At 40.3% G+C, this 23,614-nt stretch overlaps 2 protein-coding genes and 1 pseudogene across 2 annotated transcripts in view; 2 read left to right on the forward strand and 1 right to left on the reverse strand.

Annotated features, from left to right (window-relative positions):
* RTN4IP1 (reticulon 4 interacting protein 1) overlaps positions 1–22,118 on the reverse strand; it is a 63,114-nt gene extending 40,996 nt beyond the window's left edge. Inside the window, exons 1-5 of the mRNA XM_058435726.1 lie at positions 21,380–22,118; positions 15,516–15,667; positions 14,127–14,195; positions 11,947–12,071; positions 11,221–11,281 (exon numbers count right to left, since the gene is read on the reverse strand). Coding sequence (XP_058291709.1) covers positions 11,221–11,281; positions 11,947–12,071; positions 14,127–14,195; positions 15,516–15,667; positions 21,380–21,653 — 681 coding nt within the window. The 5' untranslated portion in view covers positions 21,654–22,118. The remainder of the gene's footprint in view (positions 1–11,220; positions 11,282–11,946; positions 12,072–14,126; positions 14,196–15,515; positions 15,668–21,379) is intronic.
* LOC116477348 (U6 spliceosomal RNA) lies at positions 491–590 on the forward strand (annotated as a pseudogene).
* An 87-nt stretch (positions 22,119–22,205) lies between the features above and the next one.
* Positions 22,206–23,614, forward strand: part of QRSL1 (glutaminyl-tRNA amidotransferase subunit QRSL1) — a 38,538-nt gene continuing 37,129 nt past the window's right edge. The window contains exon 1 of the mRNA XM_032155962.2: positions 22,206–22,332. Within this exon, the coding sequence (XP_032011853.1) occupies positions 22,309–22,332 (24 nt within the window). The 5' untranslated portion in view covers positions 22,206–22,308. The remainder of the gene's footprint in view (positions 22,333–23,614) is intronic.

The raw sequence follows: 23,614 nt of genomic DNA on the forward strand, positions 1-23,614 counted from the left end.
CTCTCACCACATATAAAAACCAACTCAAAATGAATTAAAGACTTAAACATAAGACCCAAAACAAAACTATTAGAAGAAAGCATATGGGAATACAGGCAAAAATGATATAGGTAAGACTTCAAAAGCACAGGCAGCAAAAACATTAATAAATAGGACTATATCAAACTCAAAAACTCTGTACAGCAAATGAAACAACCAATGAAGAGACAACCTATAGAATGGGAGAAAGTATATTCAAACTCTACAACCAACAAGGGACTACTACCCAGAATATATAAGGAATTCAAAAAACTCAACAACAAATAAAAACTAGTAATCCAATTAAAAACGTGCAAAGGGTCTGAATAGACATTTCTCAAAAAGAGAAAAATGATCAAGCATAGGCAAAAAATGCTGTACATCACTAATAATCAGGGAAATGCAAATTAAAACCACAATGAGATCTCTCACCCTAGTTAGAATGGTTATTACCAAAGACAAAAAACAGGGCTTGCTTAGGCAGCACATATACTAAAATTGGAATGACACAAAGATTAGCATTGTCCCTGAGCAAGAATGACATGCAAATTTGTGAAGTGTTCCATATAGAAAAAAGACAAAAAAAATAATAAATTTTGGAAAAGATACAGAGAAAAGGGGACTCTTATACACCTTTGGTGGGAATATAAGTTAATATAGCCAATATGGAAAACGGTATGAAGCTTTTCCTAAAAGTAAAACTATCATAAGATCCAGCAATCCTACTACTGAGTATTTATCCAGAGGAAGGAGAATCAGTCATATCAAAGAGATATCTGCATTCCCATGTTTAATACAACACTATTTGCAATAGCCAAGATATGGAATCAACTTAAATGTCCATTAACAGATAAACAGGTAAAGAAAATGTGGTATATATACACAACGTAATACTATTCAGCCATAAAAAAGAAAGAATGAAATTCTGTCATTTGTGGCAACAGGGATGAGCCTGGAGGACGTTATGTTAAGTGAAATAAGTCAGGCACAAGAATATAAATACCACGTTTTCACTCAAGGGGGAGCTAGACAAGGTTGAGGTCACAGAAGCAGGGAGTAGAACTGTGGTTTATCAGTCGCCGGGAAGGGTAGCAGGGAGGGAAGAACAGGGTGAGGTTGGTAAACAAATACAAAATTACAGCTAGATAGGAAGAATAAGTTCTAGTACTCTATAGCACTACAGGGTGAATACAGTTAATAATAATATATTGTACACTTTCAAAAAACTAAGAGAGGATTTTTAATGTTCCCAACACAAGGAAATAATCAATGTTTGACTTGAAGGATATGCTGATTGTTCTGATTTGATCATTACACATGGTATCCATGTATTGAAATATCACACTATGCCCCATAAATGTGTACAATTATTACATATCAATATTAAAAGGAAATAAATAAATGTGTATAACTTTTCTCCTATTAATCTATTATCAGTTTATTTCAGCAGACTCAGTTATAGAACCTTCAGACGGCAGAGGTAAATTGCCCTGACAATTCAAACATAGCTTTAGTACTTCCTACATGAGGGAAAAAAGTATGAAAAGTGCTTCAAAAATACATTCAAAAATTAATTCCCCCATGAAATATTTCACCCTCTTACTTCTGTCCATTCTTATAGAAGTGTTGCTAGTCAAATTCTCATTTAAGTTCCTCACAATGTATTATCTGCACTCTCCAACTTTTCCTCTCACTATTTCCTGAATGGAACTCTTTTCCTCTGAGACCCTGTTCCCCTCATTCTTCCCCCTACATTGCACATACACTGGCCCATTCCTCCAGGCTCTAGAATGCTATAATTACCTGCTGAGGTCTCCCTCCCCTTGAAGGCCCAAGTCCCAGTTTTCCTCTACAATACCCTTAACATAGCCTGGAACCTGTTATCTATGCCACACATCCTTCTTCCCAACCTATTCTGCAAGCTCTTAAGGTCAGAGAACTCATATTATGCCCTGCACTGGCCACAGTGCCCTGGATGTAGCAGATGCCTGATCAAAGTTTCTTGACTTTCAAAATCATCCATGGCCAGACATGGTGGCTTATGCCTGTAATCCGGCACTCTGGGAGGCTGAGGCAGGAGGACTGCTTGAGCCCAGGAGTTGAAGATCAGCCTGGGCAACATCATGAGATCACACCTCTACAAAAAATAAAAAATAATCTAGGTATGGTGGTGCTGAGGTGGGAGGATGGTTTGAGACCAGGAGTTTGAGGCTGCAGTGAGCTATGATTGTGCCACTGTACTCTAGCCTGGGTGACAGAGTGAGACCTTGTTTCTAAAAAAAGAAATCATCCAATCACCATTATGTCCTACAGCCAAGGCAACAATTGCTACTGCCTCAAGTGAGGGGATCGCCTGGCTACTTGAAAGACTGCATTCAAGTTTCTTCCAGTAAAGAAAAGCTTGAAAATAATTTCTAATTCTCTCTCTGTGAATGCTGGATACTAAATATAATGGCTACTTCAGGATCCAACTGCCAAATACATCTCCAACCTCATTATTGTCAGTTCATCTCTTCCCTATAACTCTTGATCCAAAGCAACTTCATTCCCTCAAATAAAAAAGCAAAACTGTGTTTCACAGCAGGGCTTAGCAGGAGTGGTTCCGCAATAGCTTCAGTTCCTTGTGCTGCCACCTGATGGCGACCCCAAGTGCAAAAGCAGCAAGAAGCAGGTCCAGTGAATGAAGCGCTGTTAGCTTGTAAAGGAGACCTGAGGACACATCGTTTTCTGGTCCTGTAAACTCCACATTTTGTGCAGGTTTCAACCATATCTTTCTTCAAAGTCCCCAAAAAGAGAGTAGGCAAAATAAATTTTTTTTTTTTTTGAGACGGAGTCTCGCTCCGCCGCCCAGGCTGGAGTGCAATGGTGCAATCTCAGCTCACTGCAACCTCTGCCTCCCGTGTTCAAGGGATTCTCCTGACTCAGCCTCCTGAGTATCTGGGACTACAGGCGCCCACCACCACACCTGGCTAATTTTTTTGTATATTTAGTAGAGATGGGGTTTCACCATGTTGGCCAGGCTGGTCTTGAACTCCTGACCTCAGGCAATCCACCCACCTCAGCCTCCCAAAGTGCTGGGATTACAGGCGTGAGCCACGGTGCCCGGCGGCAAAATAAATTTTCAAGCCAACAATAAGCCGGTCGGTCTTCTAAAGTCTGAAGTCTTGTGGCTCAACTAATTATTCTTGTTGTATTCATCACAGCACGTTCAATGCAAAGGGAAGTAACTGCTGTTGCTGACCTCCCAATGGCCCTTCACTTAAGTCCTACACAGTGGGAATACTTTTTACCTAGCTTGCTGTAATGGCCACACTATATATTCGAATCTCACTGAAGTAGAAGCCTATTTGTGATAGTGAAGAAACATGTGCTGTATTTGTTGGTTTATATAAAGTGTACAGAAATACTCTACTTGAAAAAAGCACTGTTATTCAAAATCGCCAAGGTTTTTAATTGCATGGCTCTATTACTTCTTAAGTACACATATAGAGCTTCTTTGGAAGTCAGAGGGGATTGTACTAGTGACAGATATTTTTTAAATATGGGGAAAATATGAATAAGTATTACACTACTCAGGCATTCTTAAACCCTAAAATCTAACTTGCTCTGTCCTTTTTGCCTAATCTCTGAATTCTCCCTAAACATACATTAAGGCACTGAAGCAATGTTGGCTTCTTTCCCATGACTGAGTCACTTTTTATTTGGCATTTGGGCACCTAAGCCCTCTACAATCACAGTTTTCAGTATTGTAATCTTATGAGGTAGAGCACCAACCCCTTAGCTGCCTTACAAAAAAAAAAACAAAAACAAAAAAACCCCACAATACATGCTACAAAACAGCAAGACATCCAGAAGTAGAAAATCATCTTCAAGTTTCTATATTCTGACTTGATCCCAAAAATCTTTGAATGCCAGGGCTGGGTATCTAGAGTCCCAGGTTCAGGTCTCAACTCTCTCTCTAATGGAATCCCTGGCCCTCAAATTTGTCACCTACAAAATGATGACGACAGAAGTGTACTCTGGGAGTCGATGAAAAAGAACAGGTGCTTTCCATCTAATTTAAGCTTATATTTTGTTTCTCCACCTTTGAAACAGACATATATGGCCTTCACGACTGCCCCAGATTTATGGTGAAAAAAAAGCCACATTATAAGATTAGTGTTATCTATTAAATCCTAATGACTTATGAACAAAGATGATTTAAATATGGGAAATCAACCATCAGTAGAAACAAATGGTTTTAAGAAATAAGGATTATGCTGAAAATGTATCTCATCTTTCACCTTCACAAACTACTTTTTTTCTCAGCCTTGTGGAGATTCTGAAACACACATGACTTTTAAATCGGGGGGAAAATAGATAAAAGATAGCAAAGTATCTTAGCATAATACGCCAGGTTTACTGTCTTAAAGTGAGTGAGAAACTTAATCTGAATAAGTGGAAAAATATAGCTACAAAACAAATCAACCAAAGGAGACCAAGAGAGCCTAGATTTATGTGTCCTCTTCTTCTAAGCCTCTGCAATTCATGCTGACATTCCCCAATTTACAGAAGAGTTTGCGTGTGAATTAAATGTTTAGAAAGTTAAACACATTTTCCCAAGAAAACAAAGCTATTTATATATCTTGGTAAGGTGTCCAGGGTAAGTCATTTATGAAGACTTAGTTAACCCATAATCAACGAAGAACTTTATACACAGGATAACAATGGCTTTGTTGTCTGAAGTGTATTCAGAATTTCAACCAGGGGTACTGGGAATGTATCCCCCCAAATGGGATAGGCAGTGGGAACCATCCCAAATCACTGGTTCCTTCAATCTTATACAGAAGCAGATAGAGGGAATAAATGCTTGTGATGGGCAGGGCATGGTGGCTCACACCTGTAATCCCAGCACTTTGAGAGGCCAAGGCAGGTGGATCACCTGAGGTCAGGTGTTCGAGACCACCCTGGCCAACATGGTGAAACCCCGTCTCTACTAAAAATATAAAAATTAGCCAGGCATGATGGCAGACACCTATAATCCCAGCTACTCGGGAGGCTGAGGCAGGAGAACCGTTTGAACCTGGGAGGTGGAGGTTGCAGTGAACCGAGATCACGCCTCTGCACTCCAACCTGGGCGACAGAGCAAGACTTCGTCTAAAAAAAAAAAAAAAAGAAAAGAAAAGCTTGTGATGGTGACAATAGGGCATAAGACAGAGAGAAGTAGTGAGGTCACAGGATTTACCATGGAGCCAATGGAGCCGAAGCCCTTCACTTACACAGGGCCCAGAGAGGAGCCCCAGCAATATTTTGCATAGACAGGTTAGATATGAGTTCTAAATTTCCTTTCAAATAATATGTCAGTATGTTCAATTCTTTGCCTTCTACTTTTAAACTTCCTCATAAAGCAACCTTTTACAATTACCTACTCCACCCTAACTCATTCTGATCAGCTGCTCCACCCTGACTCATTCCAATCAGCTGCTCCTCCCTGACTCATTCCAATCACCTGCTCTACCCTAACTCATTCCATCACCTACTCCACCCTAACTCATTCCGATTACCTGCTACCTGCTCTGCCCTGACTCCCGCCAAAGCACTCACCCCGTCATTCTCTTTAAATTAGCCAATCGGAATTAGTTTATTCTGTGCGGTCTAACCCTAGCCAATAGGGGAATGAAAGAGCAGCAGGGGCCACGTGCATCAGGGATAAGAACCCCTTCCCCTCCCTTGTCCAAATGTGTGCTCGCCATTGTTCCATCTGTAAGGATGCACCCTTCTATATAGAAGTAACTGGCCTTGCTGAGAATTAAAAAGAAAATTTTATATTTGAGTGCTATTTCTTTTTGTGGCACCGAAACTTTATATGTAACAGACATATGTTTTTGTAAAATTTGTAAAAGATATGCTAACCACAATCAGTTAAGATTGGTCTTTTTTCACTCATCAGTCTTGCTTTTTTCTCAGGTGACACTAGATTTGGCTAAAGGGAAGTTGATTGGAAATATACTTGTTTGGGGTTTAGTGGAAAATGCTGATGTGGTTTGTAGTCACTTCTGTGTAGAGTTAAGTTATCCCTAGCTGTCCTAGTTTAAGAAATGCCTTCCAGGGATTTCTTCCTACCTCTCACTAAGTCAACTCACCTAAGCCACATGACATTTCCTTAAGGCTGTGTATCACTGCACCCAGCACAGGGTCATGTGAGTAGTGAAGGAGAAAGAAAGTTAAACAAGGTTTGAAATGTACAACGCCAGAAGCTAGTCTGTGGAAAATTCCTCCAATTAAAAAAATGTAAGAATTTACAAGACAACACTATATGGAAGAGGTGAACAACCAACTAATCAGGATTGTTCATTAAAATACAACAGTATTTTAGGCTTATTCACTACACAAGAAAACGTGAAATGCCTTGAAATCTGTAAACCAAAAATAAAATTCTAAGGCCCCAGCCATCTGAATGGACTCCTCTTCTTGGCCAAGGACATTCCAGAGTTGCCTGAAAATCTAGTTCTGCTCATGATGGGAGAGGAGGTTGCAGGCCTCATTATACCCCTGCAGCATTAACATCAACACAGACCTTCAATCTGATAGGAAACATTTACAGTCTATTCTCTCTAAAGCTGGCTACTTGGAGGCTTCATCTGCACGACAAAACCTAGGTCTCTACAACCCCTTATCTTAACCCAGACATTCCATTCCACTTATAATAAATCTTTCAACCAACTGCCAATCAGAAAATGTTTAAATCTACCTATCACCTGGAAGTCCACCCCTCTTCAAGAGGTCTCACCTTTCAAGATCAGACCAATGTAAATCTTATGTGTATTGAGGGATGTATTGTCTTCCAAAAATACATAAAAGCAAGTTGCACCCTGACCACCTTGGGTGCATGTCATCCTGAGGCTGTGTCACAGGCATGTCCTTAACCTTGCCAAAATAAACTTTCTAAATTGACTGAGACCTGTTTAAGATATTTTGGGTTCACAAATCTTATAGCTCGTATATAAAAGGAACTTGGAAGACATTGTTCCAAATTTGACAACAATCTTACATTTTACACAACATGAACAATAATGAGTAGTGCTGAGGAAGGTGAGAGAGCAGGGTTTACGAACAATGTCAGGTTTTGGCTTAGGGTAAACCACAATTAACTGACATTAGGATTACAGAGGAAGAGTTGGGGTGGTAGTTGGTAAGTGTTGTTTTGCTCAAGTTGAGTTTGAGATATAAAGAGAACATCTAACTGGAACTCAGTAAGAGGATAGAGTTAGAAATACAGATCTGCAAGTTACCAAACTATAAGTAGAAGCTGGGAGTAGATGAGATAACCCTGGGAAACAAAAAGGAAGAATAGAGTGGAATACTGGGAAAACAGCACATTTAAAGGGCTGGAGGAAGAAGTGGGGGCTTCTAAAAATGACAAGAAATGGTCAACAACAAAAAAAGAAAACTTAAAAGTCTTAATGTCCCTGAAACCATACAAAAATTAAGTATTTAGGAAGTGGTCAACAATGCCAGATACTTCAGAGAGGTCAAATTAAAATAAAAACTGAAAAATGTCTTTGGGCTTGGCAACTTAAGTCACTTAAGTTAGCTACGACCCCAGTGAGGGCAGGTGCAATTGAAAGGCAAGGCTAGAAGCTAGATTACAGTCCATTGAAGAGTAAATGACTTCTAAACCTCACGAGATAGTTAACCTAGTCACTTAGAAAGCTATTGTATAAAACACAAATTTCCAGGAGTGAGGTTTCTGCTATTCTTTTAAGTGCCCACCGCCCCCGCCCCCCTACCCAGGACTCCCTGGAAAATAGACCCTGAAGCAAAGGAAGATTGATTTCCATCACACTGACCAAGCCAGGGCCTCCACTCTCACTCTCCTTGCCTCCTCAACCCCATACTTTGTTTATGCAAGAAAACAGCTGGGGTTTCTTTCTACTTCCCCTTACCCCCCTAACAATACAACCCAGTCAGGTGCAAATGAAAACTTAAAGTCCAAAAGGGTAATGGGCTTGGGGAGTGGGAAGAAACAGGTGGTGGTGGGGTGAAGAAAAGGCCTTAGAATGCATTTGAAAGAAGAAGGCTGTCATTTTAATTTTAATATAAGCATATTGGTAGGGAATAAACCCAATGTTTTTAAGTCTGGGCCTAATTCTATAATTCTATAACAGAATTAATCAGACACCTAATTTACACTTACATGACAAAATTTTACTGCCATAAAACCTAATATCAAAAAAAAAGTATTCCTAAATTCACTTCATTGAGTTGCAAGTATACACAATTTAAAAGTGAAATTTATTTTGTGGAGGAGGAATAGTTCAATTCCTAACACTGTTGCCCACGATGGAGTGCAGTGGCACGATATCGGCTCACTGTAACCTCCACCTCCCGTGTTCAAGCAATCCTCCTGCCTCAGCCTCCCGAGTAGCTGGGACTACAGGCATGCAACACTACACCTAACACCTTTTAATACTTCTGTCAAACAGAGTGAAGTACAACTTTCCCAGCAAGACATGAATTTCAGGCAGAGCATGAAATATTCAAGTGCACCCATGACACTTCCAATAAATAAAATCATCAAATCTTACCATATTCAAAAAACATCTGGTTGTAACAACTTTTTAAAAAAATTTCTACTTATCTTGAGAGCCCTAAGTTATCTATGTGTTCCTACTGAACAAATCATGAAGAAACTATAGATGGGCTGATAAAAAGGAAATAATTTTCACTTGACATTTTCTTTTTCTTTTTTTTTTGTTTTGAGATGGAGTCTTGCTCTGTCACCAGGCTGGAGTACCGTGGTGCAATCTCAGCTCACTACAACCTCCGACTCTGTGGTTCAAATGATTCTCCTGCCTCAGGCTCCCGAGTAGCTTGAACTACCTGTGTGTGCCACCACGTCCAGCTAATTTTTGTATTTTTAGTAGTGACGGGGTTTCACCATGTTGGCCAGGATGGTCTCGATCTCCTGACCTCATGATCTACCCACCTCGGCCTCCCAAAGTGCTGGGATTACAGGCATGAGCCACCACGCCCGGCCTCACTTGACATTTTCTAATGATATCAATGTGTGGACAAAATGACAGTATTATATGACATCAAGAATAAACTATTTCCTTGGTTCACTGACACTGAGCTGCTGCAGAAAAGTAACTACAGAACAAAGGGGAAAAAAGGCAAACATCATCGAACCCTTAGAAAGATTTGTCCTAATTTCAAATAAGCTGTTTGCTATAAAGAAATCCTGTAAAATCTTCCAAGGTGCTGCTAGGTGTTTTTGTCATTGTTAATTTTTTTTTAATTAATTGATTAGAAAAAAAGACGATTCATCTTTGATAACAAACACTGATCTGCTTTGTGCAGACTAAGGCATGCCTTAATGCCAATAGCTAACAGAAAAAGAAGTTATTGCTTAGCATATTGAAGCCAAAATATGCTCCATCAATCACAATGAATAGTCAAATGAAAAATCCACTTTGGACACTGGAACTTCTGAGTTTAGGTACAATAAAATCTCATTATAGAATTTCTTCATTAAAAGTATTTTTTACAGTATTTTAAGGTGCTCACATCTCTCATGTGACTCTCACAAATAAGCAGTTAAAAGAGGAAGGCCATTATTATAACCCATGTGTAGTAATTTCAGTAAACTGAAATTTCTGAGAGCAGCAAGTACCAAGTGCTATGGTCTGAATGTTTGTAATGTTTGTGTCCCACCAAAATTTGTATGTTGAAATCCTAACCCCCAGGGTGATGGTATTAGCATCAGGTGGGGTGATTAGGTCATGCAAGCAGAACCCTCATGAATGGGATTTGTGCTCTTATAAGAAAGAGACCCCAGAGATATCCTCACCCCTTCCAGAATATGGGGACAAGCGAGAAAGGTGTGTCTCCTCACCAGACACAAAACCTGATGTCACCTTGATCTCAGGCTTCCCAGCCTCCACAACTGTAAGAAATAAATTTCTCTTGTTTTTAAGCCACCAGTTTATGGTATTTTGTCATAATAGCCTGAACGGACTAAGCAAGGTCTCACTGTGCTCACTGAGTCACTCAGGACAAATACGTCCTACAGGTCACAACATGTGAATGCAGCAGAAGTCCATGATGTGAATTATTGAGACTCTGCGATGGGTTTCACTCTAGATTGGTTAACATTGGCTAAATCAATAAACAGACCCAACTCAATATAACATATCATCACCTAATAAGGTCTAAAACTTTCCATTTCTCAAAGCTCTCCTCAAAACCTACACTGTCCTATACTCATAAACTCAGAGGAAACCACAAAGAGACCATAAATAAATAGCATGTGGCAGAACAGGACCCAGGGCTCCAACTTCCCAGTTCCAGGCCATTGTTGCTTAAACAGAAGATAACAGAGTACCAAAGAATTACCCACAAAGCCAACAACAAACTGAGGACTCACACCAATGTCTCTGAGAAGAGACAGATCTTTGTCTCTAAATTTTTAAATTTTTCTTATCTTCTAAATTGTTTTTTACAGTATATTAAAAGTATGTCCACAGAGACCTGAACCAGTACAAGAAATGAGAGCTCTCTAACAATAGTGCACATATAGTCATGCAGGCATAGAAAACAATGTTTTTAAAGGAAAAAACAAAACAATAAAACCAATGCTGTTGCAGAGTCTACAATTACAATACAGGTCTAAAAATCTTTAATAAGGTTTTTGCAAGGTTATTAACTAAGAGAAACCATTAGAAAAATCTATGTGGTCAAAACTAATTTAATTTAAACAAAGTGTTGACCAAAATGGCAACTTCAAGAAAGATAAGCCACAATAGCTTAAAAAGTAAACAGGGTTGACCTTTAGAATAAATATTTACCTTGAATTCTAAGATAAAGGGTAGCACCTCATTAGATGAATAGCTTTCACAAGCTTTCAAAAATACAGCTATTAAACTTTCATTAAATTTAATGCTCTATCACCGAACACATTAAATGTAAAGTGCAATGTTTCATAACAATAGAACAGAATCACACAGACTTTAGTTATGTCACCAGCACAATCCTTAGTAATGAAAAAAAACTAGGTTATTTTAATTTATTATAATTTGACCTACAGCTCTTTCCTTCCTTACAATTGTTAAATGGTTCTTAGTGTCTAGTTTTCTCCACATCAGTTTTCTCTATGATGGCAACTTTCTAAAATACAAAGAACCCCATAATATCCTTGCTAAAACAGTAGCCACCATTTACTGAGTGCCTCCCACATGCCATAAACTGTGTCACCAGTTTAATGTGCATTACCTCATTTAACCTTCAAAACAAAACTCATTAAAAAGTGAGTGAGTGGGTCACCCAGCTGGAAAGCAACAGAATCTACATATAAACTCAAGTACATCTGAGACATTTCTGGTCACCATGTTGCTGCTAACCCAAATGAGTACACGCTCAAGGCACTGGGGAATCAGAATTGACCTAATGGATATTAGGCATTGAGACTGAGAGAACTTAAGAATATTCAATAGTTGTGCAGTCTCTTTATAGAAATATGCAAGTGTGAGAATAACTCCTGGGAGAGTTAGGGAAAAAACATCTTCACCTTGACATCATTCTTTAGAAACCGTATCGGATGATTCTTAACCTTTTTAGGAATTTCATCAAAAAAAGATATGGATCTTCTTCCTAGAGAATCACATATAAAATTTTGCATTATTTTAGAAGGTTCTGACTCCTAAAGTCCATTCCATCCACACATCTCAGTTAAAAAATTCCCAAGTGATTGGGCTGAGAATCCACAGAATGAAGCTAAGAACGTGCAAACTGATACAAATAGAATGCTTTGGAAATTGTTTTCAAATGTTAGTACAGCTCTGTTCGTGTAAATGATACTAAATTTCAAAGCTCTGACAAATCTACTGCAAGGAACTCACAGAAGAAAAGAAAAGAGGTTTAGATGCTGCCACTGACTGATACACTTACCGTTTTCCTGTGCAATTCTTGTCATTCAGGCCACCAACTTTGTTTATAGCAGACCAGGCTGTGAGAGCCACATATGGCAAAGAGGCAGCTTGAGTATGAGTGAGTGATTTGGGTTTGTGAGAGACCTACATTTGAACACAACAGTCAAAAATAAGCAATGACTTGCAAACCTATGAACACAATTAAGCACATTTACCTTCACAGGAATCCAGTTGTCCCCTGAACAACAGGGGGTTTGAATTGTGCAAGTCCACTTATACGTGGATTTCCTGCCTCTGCCACCTCTGAGACCAGCAAAACCAACCCTTCTTCTTCCTACTCCTCCTCTTTCTAGTAACTTGAAGACAACAAGGATGAAAATCTTTATGATGATCCACTTAATGAATAGTACGTATACTTTTCTTCATTTTTTTTTTTTTTTTTTTTGAGACAGAGTCTTGCTCTGTTGCCCCGGCTGGACTGCAGTGGCTCACTGCAAGCTCCGCCTCCTGCGTTCACGCCATTCTCCTGCCTCAGCCTCCTGAGTAGCTGGGACTGCAGGCGCCCGCCACCACGCCTGGCTAATTTTTTGTATTTTTAGTAGAGATGGGGTTTCACCATGTTAGCCAAGATGGTCTTGATCTCCTGACCTCGTGATCCGCCCGCCTCGGCCTCCCAAAATGCTGGGATTACAGGCGTGAGCCACTGCACCCGGCCTATGATTTTCTTAATAACATTTTTTCTAGCTTCCTTTATTGTAAGGATACAGTATATAATATACATAACATATTCTAGCTTCCTTTATTGTAAGAATACAGGATATAATATAGATAACATATAAAATACCTGTTACTTGACTTTTTTGAGACGCAGTCTTGCTCCGTCACCCAGGCTGGAGTGCAGTGACGCAATCTCGGCTCACTGCAACCTCTGCTCACTGCAACCTCCACCTCCCATGTTTAAGCGATTCTCCTGCCTCAGCCTCCCAAGTAGCTGAGACTACAGGCGCCCGCCACCACGCCTGGCTAATTTTTGTATTTTTAGTAGAGACAGGGTTTCACCATATTGGCCAGGCTGGTCTCCAACTCCTGACCTTGTGATCCACCCACCTTGGCCTCCCAAAATGCTGGGATTACAGGTGTGAGCCACTGCACCCAGCCTTAGTTGGCTTTTTATGTTATCGGTAAGGCTTAAGTTTTAGGGGAGTCAAAAGATGTAGGTGCATTTTCTACCTCACAGGGGTAGGTGCACCAACTCCTGCATTGTTCAGGGGTCAACTGTACTTTCATAGATAAATCTATAAAATTATTCCAGTTCAGTGTTTGTTGCATACCTTACTCCAAGATTATCCTTAATAAATATTGCATAGCTCTATCTGTTGCATATCTTGGAGTAGGGTAAGCAATATGCATACCCTACTCCAAGATTATCCTAATATTGTATAGAATAGCTCTACCTGCCTCAATATGTTCAATAATGTTCAATATGTTATGTTCAATAATGTTCAACATGTTATGTTCAATAATGTTATGTAGGCTACATTATCAGATATAACTACTTCATTGTTTATAAAAAGACCACATCAATATTCCCATTAGTCCTGAAGTAAATCCAAATAAACCTTGAACTCTCAAAAACACATCCTAATTAGTTTTTGAGATCAGCTGTTTCCTTTACTCTCATTTTCTGGAAAGGAAATCTTTCTAGGTTTTCTCTAATCTCAGTAACAACCTTTTTCCCCTTCCTGCCCTCCCTTCTGTAGCCAATTTCCTCAATGTTAACCCCTTTCCCTCTATTCCATTTGTAGGTCTCCTGACTGTATTTGATTAGAGTCCTGTTTTTAAAGTTATTCAAAACTGCTGGATATTTCCATGTCTCCACTGATGACTAATCCATCCTCTCTACTGCCTATATCTGCTTTCAACTATTTATCTAGGGTAAAACCAAGCAACACAGCAGGGTTCTAGGTCTCATTCCAAATCCCTGCTCCATGAGAGAAAAACAGCTACGTTAGCAGGCAGTGTTACTGAATGGCATCAAATACTTTTTTAATCTCTCAAAAATTCCTATATTCTATATTATCTCTTTATAAACTGCCTCATCAAACATAAACTATATCTGAAAAACACCAGTTATTTCAGAGATATTTGCCAGTCTTTGTTTAAACTTTCTAATGTATTTCAGCAGAGTTGGTAAGTTACCTCATTCCCACTGACTACAACAAACTCTGAAAGAGTGCCTTGTTTCCAAGGAGGAACTGCAGCCCAGACCTGAAACACACACACACAGACAGCTTCATTAGAAACACAGATATTTTCTGACCAAAGCTAAGCATGAAAGTGTTCCCTAATATATACCCTGTGCTGTGAAAAACACAGAAGTCAGCACTACACCAAGCAGGAGTGTTATTTTCATGATATAAATTTATTACTTAGTATGATTCTGGATTTATCAAGTCAAACCATGCTGGAAGCAGATGCCAGCATATCCTGCTGCATTTACTGACTACTTCGAGTCCCAATAAGACCACAATCTCTGGGGTTTGAGTCCTGGCTCCACCACTTATTAGCTATGAGACCTCTTTATAGCTTGGCTTCCTCATCTGTAAACTGGGCCTAACTTTATCTACCTCAGAGGGACTAAATGGCTTACTTTATAAAAAGCAACCAGAACAGTGTTAGCTATGATTATGAACTATCATTTCTTGGTACAAAGGTTCAAAGTGACAAGTAACAGATGATTATACCAAACTTAAGCTATTTTAAAGCCATCTCATCCATAAGGTAGAAATTGTCATTTAAAGGCCCTTTCAAAGAAAACAAATACCCTAATCCTATATATTTTAAAGTCCTGCATTTCTTAAGTACTAAATTTAGAAAACACAAACTCAAGTACAGTCAAGATATTTTGGAATTGTTTGTGAAAAAATGTAACAACAGAACCAAAAAAGTGATGGTTCTAGTCAAAGCTCAGTGTATTTGTTGAAAAAAAGAAAAAAGTTCAACAGCATAGAATATACTTCTGAAACAGAATGAAATTTGCATATAGTAAAGGAATATGTGGGAGTTCAGTCAGGGTAGTGGGAAAAATTGTAAGAGGAAAAATTATAAAGATAGTTATAGGAAGCAGACACAAACCTACTTGGAAGGCTGGGGGTGTTGCACAGCTTCAGTAAAAGATTTGGCTGAAAGCAGCCTAATTCTCTTTACCTTGAGTTGATAGCAATAGAGCAAATAACTAGGGAATGTGGGGGAGTTTATCTAAATAGTTTGTTTACTCATGTGGTCCTAAGACCAATCTTTGATCTTTCATGGATGCATGATTGCTCTCTACTGTTGCGGGGGCAGGGCACGGTCGGCAATGTTAATTACCCTCTAGTGGTGTTTACTCGAGACCTATGTCATTTAATCTGTACTAAATAAATGCAAACTTTGCCAGTTTATGGGGTGGATGCTGCAGATTCAGGGAGCAGAAGCCCCTTAGCCGCACTGACAGGCAAAATATCTGTGTCAGTGTGCGTCTCTCATCCGTCGCTGGATCAGGGTCTGTGGGTTGGATCCCCATAGGAATAGTGGCATTTCCTAACTCACCTCATCTCCAGGCTTGAAGTATTTCACATCAAGCCCACATTCCATCACCACACCAGAGACATCCCGACCCAGAGTCAGAGGAAATTCTTCTCCTTTGATTTTCACATGTAAAGGATCACGCTTCATATTTAAAGCTGTAGCTCCATAACCACCTGTAAAATACAATTTATCTGTTTCCTTCAAATGTAAGTATGAAATGCTTTTAAAACTACCACAGGGTTATAGTCTGGTACAGTTTTAGGTCTTCAAGATGTAGATTATAAATCATTCTATTACAAAGACACATAAGTGTATGTTCACTGCAACATTATTCACAATAGCAAAGACATGGAATCAACCTAACTACCCATCAGTGATAGACTGGATAAAAAAACTGTGGTACATACACACTACGGAATACTATACAGCCATAAAAAGGAACGAGATCATGTCCTTTCCAAGGACATGGATGGAACTGGAGGCCATTATCCTTAGCAAATTAACACAAGAACAGAAAACCAAAGTGGGAGCTAAATGATGAGAACACATGGACACATAGAGGGGAACAACACACACTGGGGTTTTTCAGAGGGTAGAGGGTGGGAAGAGGAAGAGGATCAAGAAAAATAACTAGTGGGTATGAGACTTAATACTTCAGAGATGAAATAATCTGTACAACAAACCCCCATGACACAAGCTCACCTATGTAACAAACCTGCACTTGTACCTCTGAACTTAAAAGTTTTTTAAAAAAGTAATCAACCTTATAATTTTTTGCCATTACATGGGAAAGCATAAAAAGATTTTCTTTAAAAAAAAATTTACTTGGAAAGTGATAATCACTTATTAAACTAAAGCCACCATTGTTCAAAATATTTTTGAAATTCAAATTTTGAAATTGTCTTCAGAACTTTTAGTATTATCTTTTATACAGTTTTGCTTTGTTCTTTGAAGATGATGTCTTTATTAACATATTCATGTCTTTATTAACGTATTCATTCATGAACTTTTTAAACAACAAAATATTTGGTGCCAGGTCTGGTGAAGACAAATGTTTAAGCTGTTTGAAGTCAATAAATAAATAAGGCAAGAATATAAAGTACTTGATGCTGACAACAGTTTACGAGTAATGATCCCCACATCCTTAAAAATGTTTCGAGAACATCTTTGAAATAAATTGGAATAAATTCCTGATTGACAAAAAGCCACTTGGCTGCATCTGTTGAGGTGTAAAATCAAGTTGTTTCATTTTACATCTTTTTATTTATTTATTTATTTATTCTGAGACAGGGTCTCGCTCTGTCAGGCTGGAGTGCAGTGGCGTGATCTCGGCTCATTGCAACCTCTGCCTCTAGGGTTCAAGTGATTCTCCTGCCTCAGCCTCCCAAGTAGCTGGGACTACAGGCACACACCACCACAGCCAGCTAATTTTTTTATTTGTAGCAGAGATGGGATTTCACCATGTTGGCCAAGATGGTCTCAATCTCCCGACCTCGTGATCCGCCCGCCTCGGCCTCCCAAAGTGCTGGGATTACAGGCCTAAGCCACCGCACCCGGCCTATTTTATTTATTTTTTTAAGAGATGAAGCCTCGCTCTGTTGCCCAAGTGCAGTGATGTGGTCTTGGCTCACTACAACCTCCACTTCCTGAGTTCAAGCCATTCTCATGCCTCAACCTCTGGAGTAGTTGGGATTACAGGTGTGCGCCACAACGTCTGGCTAATTTTGTAGAAACAGGGAGTCATCATGTTGGCCAGGCTGGTCTCAAACTCCTAGGCTCAAGCGATCCACCCACCTTGCCTTCCAAAGTGCTGGGATTACAGGCGTGAGCCACCGCACCTGGCCCATATCTTTTTATTTTTAAGAATATTTACAGGCCAGATGTGGTGGCTCACATCTGTAATCCCAGGACTTTGGGAGACCAAGTGGGAGGACTGCTTGAGTTCAGGAGTTCAAAACCAGCCTAGAGCTCATCTCTACTAAAAATTTAAAAAATTAGCCAGGCATAGTGGTACATGCCTGTAGTCCCAGCTACTCAGGAGGCTGAGGCAGGAGGATTGCTTGAGCCCAGGAGTTTGAGACTGCAATAAGCCATGATCACACCACTGCACTCCAGCCAGGGTGACAAAGCAAAGCTCTGTCTCAAAAAAAACAAAAAAAAACTTATATAAATATCAGCTAAATAAAACTGAAAACATTCTTTTAATTTTTTGGTTCAAGTAATTTTGCTACTCTATAATAATCCATGGCTTCCATATACAACGTGACTTTTCTCAGACCCATAAGTATCTGTTATTCTCTCTTCTGCCTGACATTTTTCTGAGAACATGTCTGCCATGTGAGGCTCTCCATCATAGGCACCCTGCCTACCTCTCCAGTGTCATGTACCACTCACTCCCTGCCCCACAACGCATGCTCCACAGTCACTAACCGGCTCCGTATGTCTTCCCTTGCCCTGCACCCACTCCTATGGGCAATCCATTAGATCTTAGGGATGAGGAGAAAGCAGCAAAGGAGCCTAAGGCGGCAGTTTAAAGACGTTCAATGCCGCTGACAGGAGACAGGTTTTCAAACAAGGTCCAAAGATGCTAAGAGGCTTTAAAACAAACAAACAAGCCTGGATCTAACAGACCTTTGGTAACCCTGCCAGGAGCAGCTGCTGTGTAGTGTGCTTTTGAGAGAATGGGAAATAAGGGACTGGAGACATGAGAAGACTGAACTCTCTTTAAAACAGTTTTGTTGTAAAGGGAGCAGAGAGATGGACAGTAGCTCAAAGTGGCAACTGGGATGGACAGAGGACTTTTGAGTGGTTTTACTTTTTCTTTTTTTTTTTTTTTTTGAGACAGGATCTTGCTCTGTTGCCCAGGCTGGAGTGCAATGGCATGATCTCGGCTCACTGCAACCTCCACCTCCCGGGTTCAAGCGATTCTCCTGTCTCAGCCTCCCGAGTAGCTGGGATTACAGGCATGCGCCACCACACCCAGCTAATTTTTAGTAGAGATGGGGTTTCTCCATGTTGATCAGGCTGGTCTCCAACTCCTGATCTCAGGTGATCCACCTGCCTCGGCCTCCTAAAGTGCTGGGATTACAAGTGTGAGCCACCGTGCCCAGCCTTTTCCTTCTTCTTAAGAAAGAAGAAATAACAGCAAGTCTGTATGCTAATGGGGATGATCCAGTAGAAAAGACAAGACCGATGATGCAGGAGACACCTGCTGAAATGATATCCCAGAGTAGGTGAGAGGGGATGGGATCAGAAACACAAGCCGAGGGCTGGCCTTATGTGAAAGCAGTCACAGCTAATCCATACAGCAGGAGGGAAGGCAGAAGATACAGACAGAGATGCTGACAGGTGGGTAGTTTGCATGAGTTGTGTTACCAATAAAAAATCAAGACACATGGGATTTGAAAGGTGGGAAAGTCCCAGAAAATCTAAGCTGATGGCCATTATACCAACATTACACATTTGCCATCTGGGGAGTTAGGATTATACTGTCAGGGGAAAAAAAAAACGACTTCACTTGTAATATTCACAAAAGTCATGTGCTTCACTTTTCCTGCCTTACATTCCTTTTCCACTGCTAAAGATAATTAAACAATTATTCACTGAAACTTCTATGTAGTTTGAACAACAGAAGTGGACATTTAGCCGTGTCAAACTTTAGCTGCTGTTTAAGAGCTGCAGAAAGGTTTCAGTCCTCTTTGAGGTACAGAGCCTGCAGCCCAAGGTTGTTTTAGTTTTCTTGGTCCCCTGATATGCTAATGCATCAACTGAGTAGCCTTGGCTCACTGTTACTATCTAACAAGCCCCTGAACCCAGAATGTAGTCGGCTGGCAGTTAGTAATTGAGAACCTGTTCGGTGACACAGATGACTGAATGGGGCCCTTAAGTGTTCCATCCCATTGACAGGGGTTGACACCTTGACTTGTTCAGAGTTGGGCCAATTCGAAAAATCCTAAATCTGTCATCAGTTTAAAGACTTTAATCCCATCTAAAGACACCAAACTTTGTTGGTATGATGCTGTTGGCTGCATTTTTTCCCCATGTAAAAATTCTTCATTTCTTTAGCCATTTCTATGATTTATTATTTTATTTCCAACAGTAGTGGCCATCTCCAGAAAAACAGCCAGCCTTCATTTTTCAAATAAAATAGACATGTTTCTTGCTTTCTTGTCAAGGGAAATAACTGCTTCCTACAGTTTACAATCTTCTACTCATTATTTTATTTCCCCAAGCTACTGTTTCAGATATCTTCTGTGACGACAATAATACATCCTCAAATGGGAGGAGAAAAAAAAAAGAGGATAACTTGCGAATAATATTACCCATTTAAGTCATAAAAAACTAAGATGTTTCAAGAATACTACATAAAAGTAAAATGTTTTACAGTGTTATATTATTAAACAGCAGCCAAGAAAAGTCTAGATGCAGCCATTCTGTTTAAATGAAAATGTACACGGCATAAATTACGCATGTGCATTTAAAGAAATAAAAAGCTAACAGATCTAAATGAAGACAAAATGTAAAAATTACTCATGGATAAAATACTGCTAATTTAAGTTTGTTATCTTAAGTCAGAACAAAAATATAAAAAGGCATAGAAATAGTGACTGAATGACAACTGCATATGTGAAGCACTGAAACAGGTTGACAAAACATGGGATCGATCTTGAAAGAACTTACAATCAAAGGAGATGAAAAAACATGCTGATCATTGAGTACAACTTACCACTAAAAGACATATCTTATAAAAAACTGAACTCTCTTCAAGCCTAATATAAAAAGAATAAAGGAAAACGGCACGCACAACTGGTAGTAGCAATTACTACTTCAAAACAAAGAATACAAATGTAGATTTCTTGAGACAATCACAGTAAAGTCATTTTAATTCATTATTTTTATTTATTTTTTTTTTTGAGACTCTATCCACAGGCTGGAGTGCAAGGGCGCATTCCTGGCTCACTGCAACCTCTGCCCTCCGGGTTCAAGCGATTCTCCTGCCTCAGCCTCCCACCAACACAGTGAAACTCCCGTCTCTACTAAAAATACAAAAATCAGCTGGGCGTGGCGGCGCCATGTCTGTAGTCTCAGCTGCTTGGGAGGCTGAAGCAGGAGAATCGCTTGAACCTGGAAGGCGGAGGTTGCAGTGAGCCAAGAAGGCGCCCTTGCACTCCAGCCTGCCGATAGAGTGAGACTCCGTCTCAAAGACAAACAAAAAACCCCATAAATTCTAAACTGACTAGGAAACATAACTATACTTCTGAAGCCTGTGACGGATCTCAGAATACCACAAAGTTCCCTGGACAGAAATTTAGCTACAAAGATAGGCCGGGCGCAACGGCTTGTCTGTAATCCCAGCACTTAGGAGGGCGGAGGCAGCGGATCACCTAGGTCAGGAGTTCAAGACCAGCCTGACCAACATGGTAAAACCCCCATCTCTACTAAAAATACAAAAAATCAGCCCGGTGTGGTGGCATGCGCCTGTAATCCCAGCTACTCGGGAGGCTGAGGCAGGAGAAATTGCTTGAACCCAGGAGGCGGAGGTTGCAGTGAGCTGAGATCAGGCTACCGCACTCCAGCCTGGGTGACAGAGTGAGACTCGGTCTCAAAAAAAAAAAAAAGTTAGCTACAGATACAGTTCTCAAGTCTGAACTCACATATTTAAGGACGCATGAAAACAATCAAGCTTATATTTTGTCAATACAAATGGCCAGAAGAATTCCCTGGACATTGCAATTTCAAAAATTTTGGAAATATTTGCAGAGGTATTGTTAAAAACCTAAATGATTCATTTATGTTAACCAAAGAAGCGTAGTCAATTTTTTAAAACGGCATACCTTATGAAATAGTGATTTTTTTAAAAAGGTAAAAATGTCTTGAAAACTTACTTCTCATATTAACGTCTATAGGATTTACACTGGCAGCGTGAACTTTGACAATGACTTCATTTGGATAGTGTATGATAGGCATCATCATGTTCTGAGTGAATCGAAGCACTTCATTCTTCCCATATTTATCAATCACCCAAGCAGGCATGACAGTGCTCCTTGGAGAGGTAGTACTAATCCTTCTAACTGAAGGCTTTTGGACAACTTTGCTTCTCCAGAAGCAAACCGCAATGCATGCATTTCTTCTAAGTACACAAGTCTTCAGAAATTCCATTGTAAACACTGGTTGAACTGCGTGCTCAAATTCAAATACACTTGGACTGGATCAAACTCTCACCCCTGAATTCAGTCCAATTCTGCCAAACCACGGGCTAGTTAAAAAATTAAGCATGCAAAACGGAGCATTCGAAAATGAAGCTAATCTAACGGAGAAACTGAAAGAAGAACACGGAACTGTTATTCCGCTCTTCGCATATGAAATGCTCAAATGAACGTTCCAGTCAGTATTCTGTCCATTCTCCTCCCTCACTTTCACCCCCTCCACTTTAAAAAAACGGGGGCAGGAGATTAAAAAGCAGGTGCGCAAACCCCCTAGATCCCTGCCCTGTACTGGGAGCCCTCGGCGGGACAAGCAGACACCGCTCGCAATCCAACGCCAGAGAATAGAACGCTTGCCGACTGCCGCCGCGACCCTGGCCCGGAATCTCCTTGCCTGCCCGCTCTCCTTAGCCGCCGGGATGGCTTTGCGGCGCCAACCAATCGCCTGCAAAGATCATTTCCTCGGGCTGTAGTTCAACCAATCCAAGTACTTGGTGTTGAAGGGCTCAGTGACATTAAAGATGGCTGCGCCCATGTAACATCACTAGCGACCGGTGACCTCTTTTTCCTCCTTGCCTGGCTCCTGTGGTGGCAGGCTGGGCACAAGGACCATGCTGGGCCGGACCCTCCGAGAAGTGAGTGGAATTGGCCCGCTGAGGCCCCCGGGAGAGCGGAAAGCTTAACGGACTTCGTTTACAAAGAGTCCCTGGGCCTTATCACGCATCTTGGCCCACCTCGCTGCCTCCTCTAGAACTGAATGGGGGATAAGTACCTTTCGGTTCTTAAGGTGTACTCGCCGTACCCATTCAGGAGTTAGGACCTTAGCAGGGAAATCTCTGCACCGCGGATCTATAGGGTGGTGAATCGGCTTCTCACCATTAGACATTTGCTCTGGTGTAGGTCGGGCTCCGGATGGTCTCGGAGTGGGCTTTGCCAGATAAAGGGGGCTTGCGGGGCCACTTCAGTCTCTCTTCTGTCCCCGACACTTAGCTGTAGTTGTCGCTAAGAAGCCCGGCGAAACTGTAGTTTGCAAAATTCAAATGAGTAACTTTTGGCTTTTTTCAAAGAATTCGTTCTCTAGGATTTACCTACCACTAAGATACCAGTGATTCCCTAACCCGTGTCTCCATTTCCTGGACGTCATGTTTGAATTCTAGACTGTATTTGTGAATGCCTTCTGGGCAGTTCTTCTAAATCTCACATAAGCACCCTCAAATTCACTTTAATCAGTGTTGAAGTAATCATTGTAACAGGACTTACCTCTCAACCCCCGTCTTAAAAAAGCTCTGATATTTCTGAATTCTTAATAGACTCTTTTTAATGGCACAACTATTATCTCATTTGCCTTTAGATTCTTCCTCATCTTTCATATCCAATAAATCACTAAGCCCTGTTCATTCTATCTTGCAGATGTGGTTGGAATCTGCCCTCTTACGTTATTTCTGTTGTTATAGCTTTAATTCGGGTCTTTTTGCTTCCTGGTTCACATCACTCAACCTTAGAACTGTCTGCAGGCCCATTGCTATCAGAGTCACATGAAGCACCTGTTAAAACTAAAACTCTCTCCCACTCTAGACTTAATTAGATCTGTGGGGTAAGTTCGGGAGTGTGGTTTAATGGAGGCTTCAGGTGATTTCTGATAAGAAGTAGGCGCTGATGACCTAAACTGCCTTCCATCTTCCTTTTTATTCCACCTTAGAAGTTGTCGTTTTGTTTGTTTCCCAGCTGGCAGCCTGGAATTATAATTATAGATAGCTGTAATATATAATGAGAAATGTAAATCCATAGGCTTTAAATAATAATTCTTCCCCAAAATACATTATTATGTTATCATTTTAAATTGCATCGAATCAAATTTGTTCTTTAAAAAATAAATAAATATGCCCGGCGCGGTGGCTCACGCCTGTAATCCCAGCA

The sequence above is a fragment of the Hylobates moloch genome, unplaced genomic scaffold, assembly GCF_009828535.3.
Source record: "Hylobates moloch isolate HMO894 unplaced genomic scaffold, HMol_V3 SCAFFOLD_2, whole genome shotgun sequence".
Lineage (NCBI taxonomy): Eukaryota > Metazoa > Chordata > Mammalia > Primates > Hylobatidae > Hylobates > Hylobates moloch.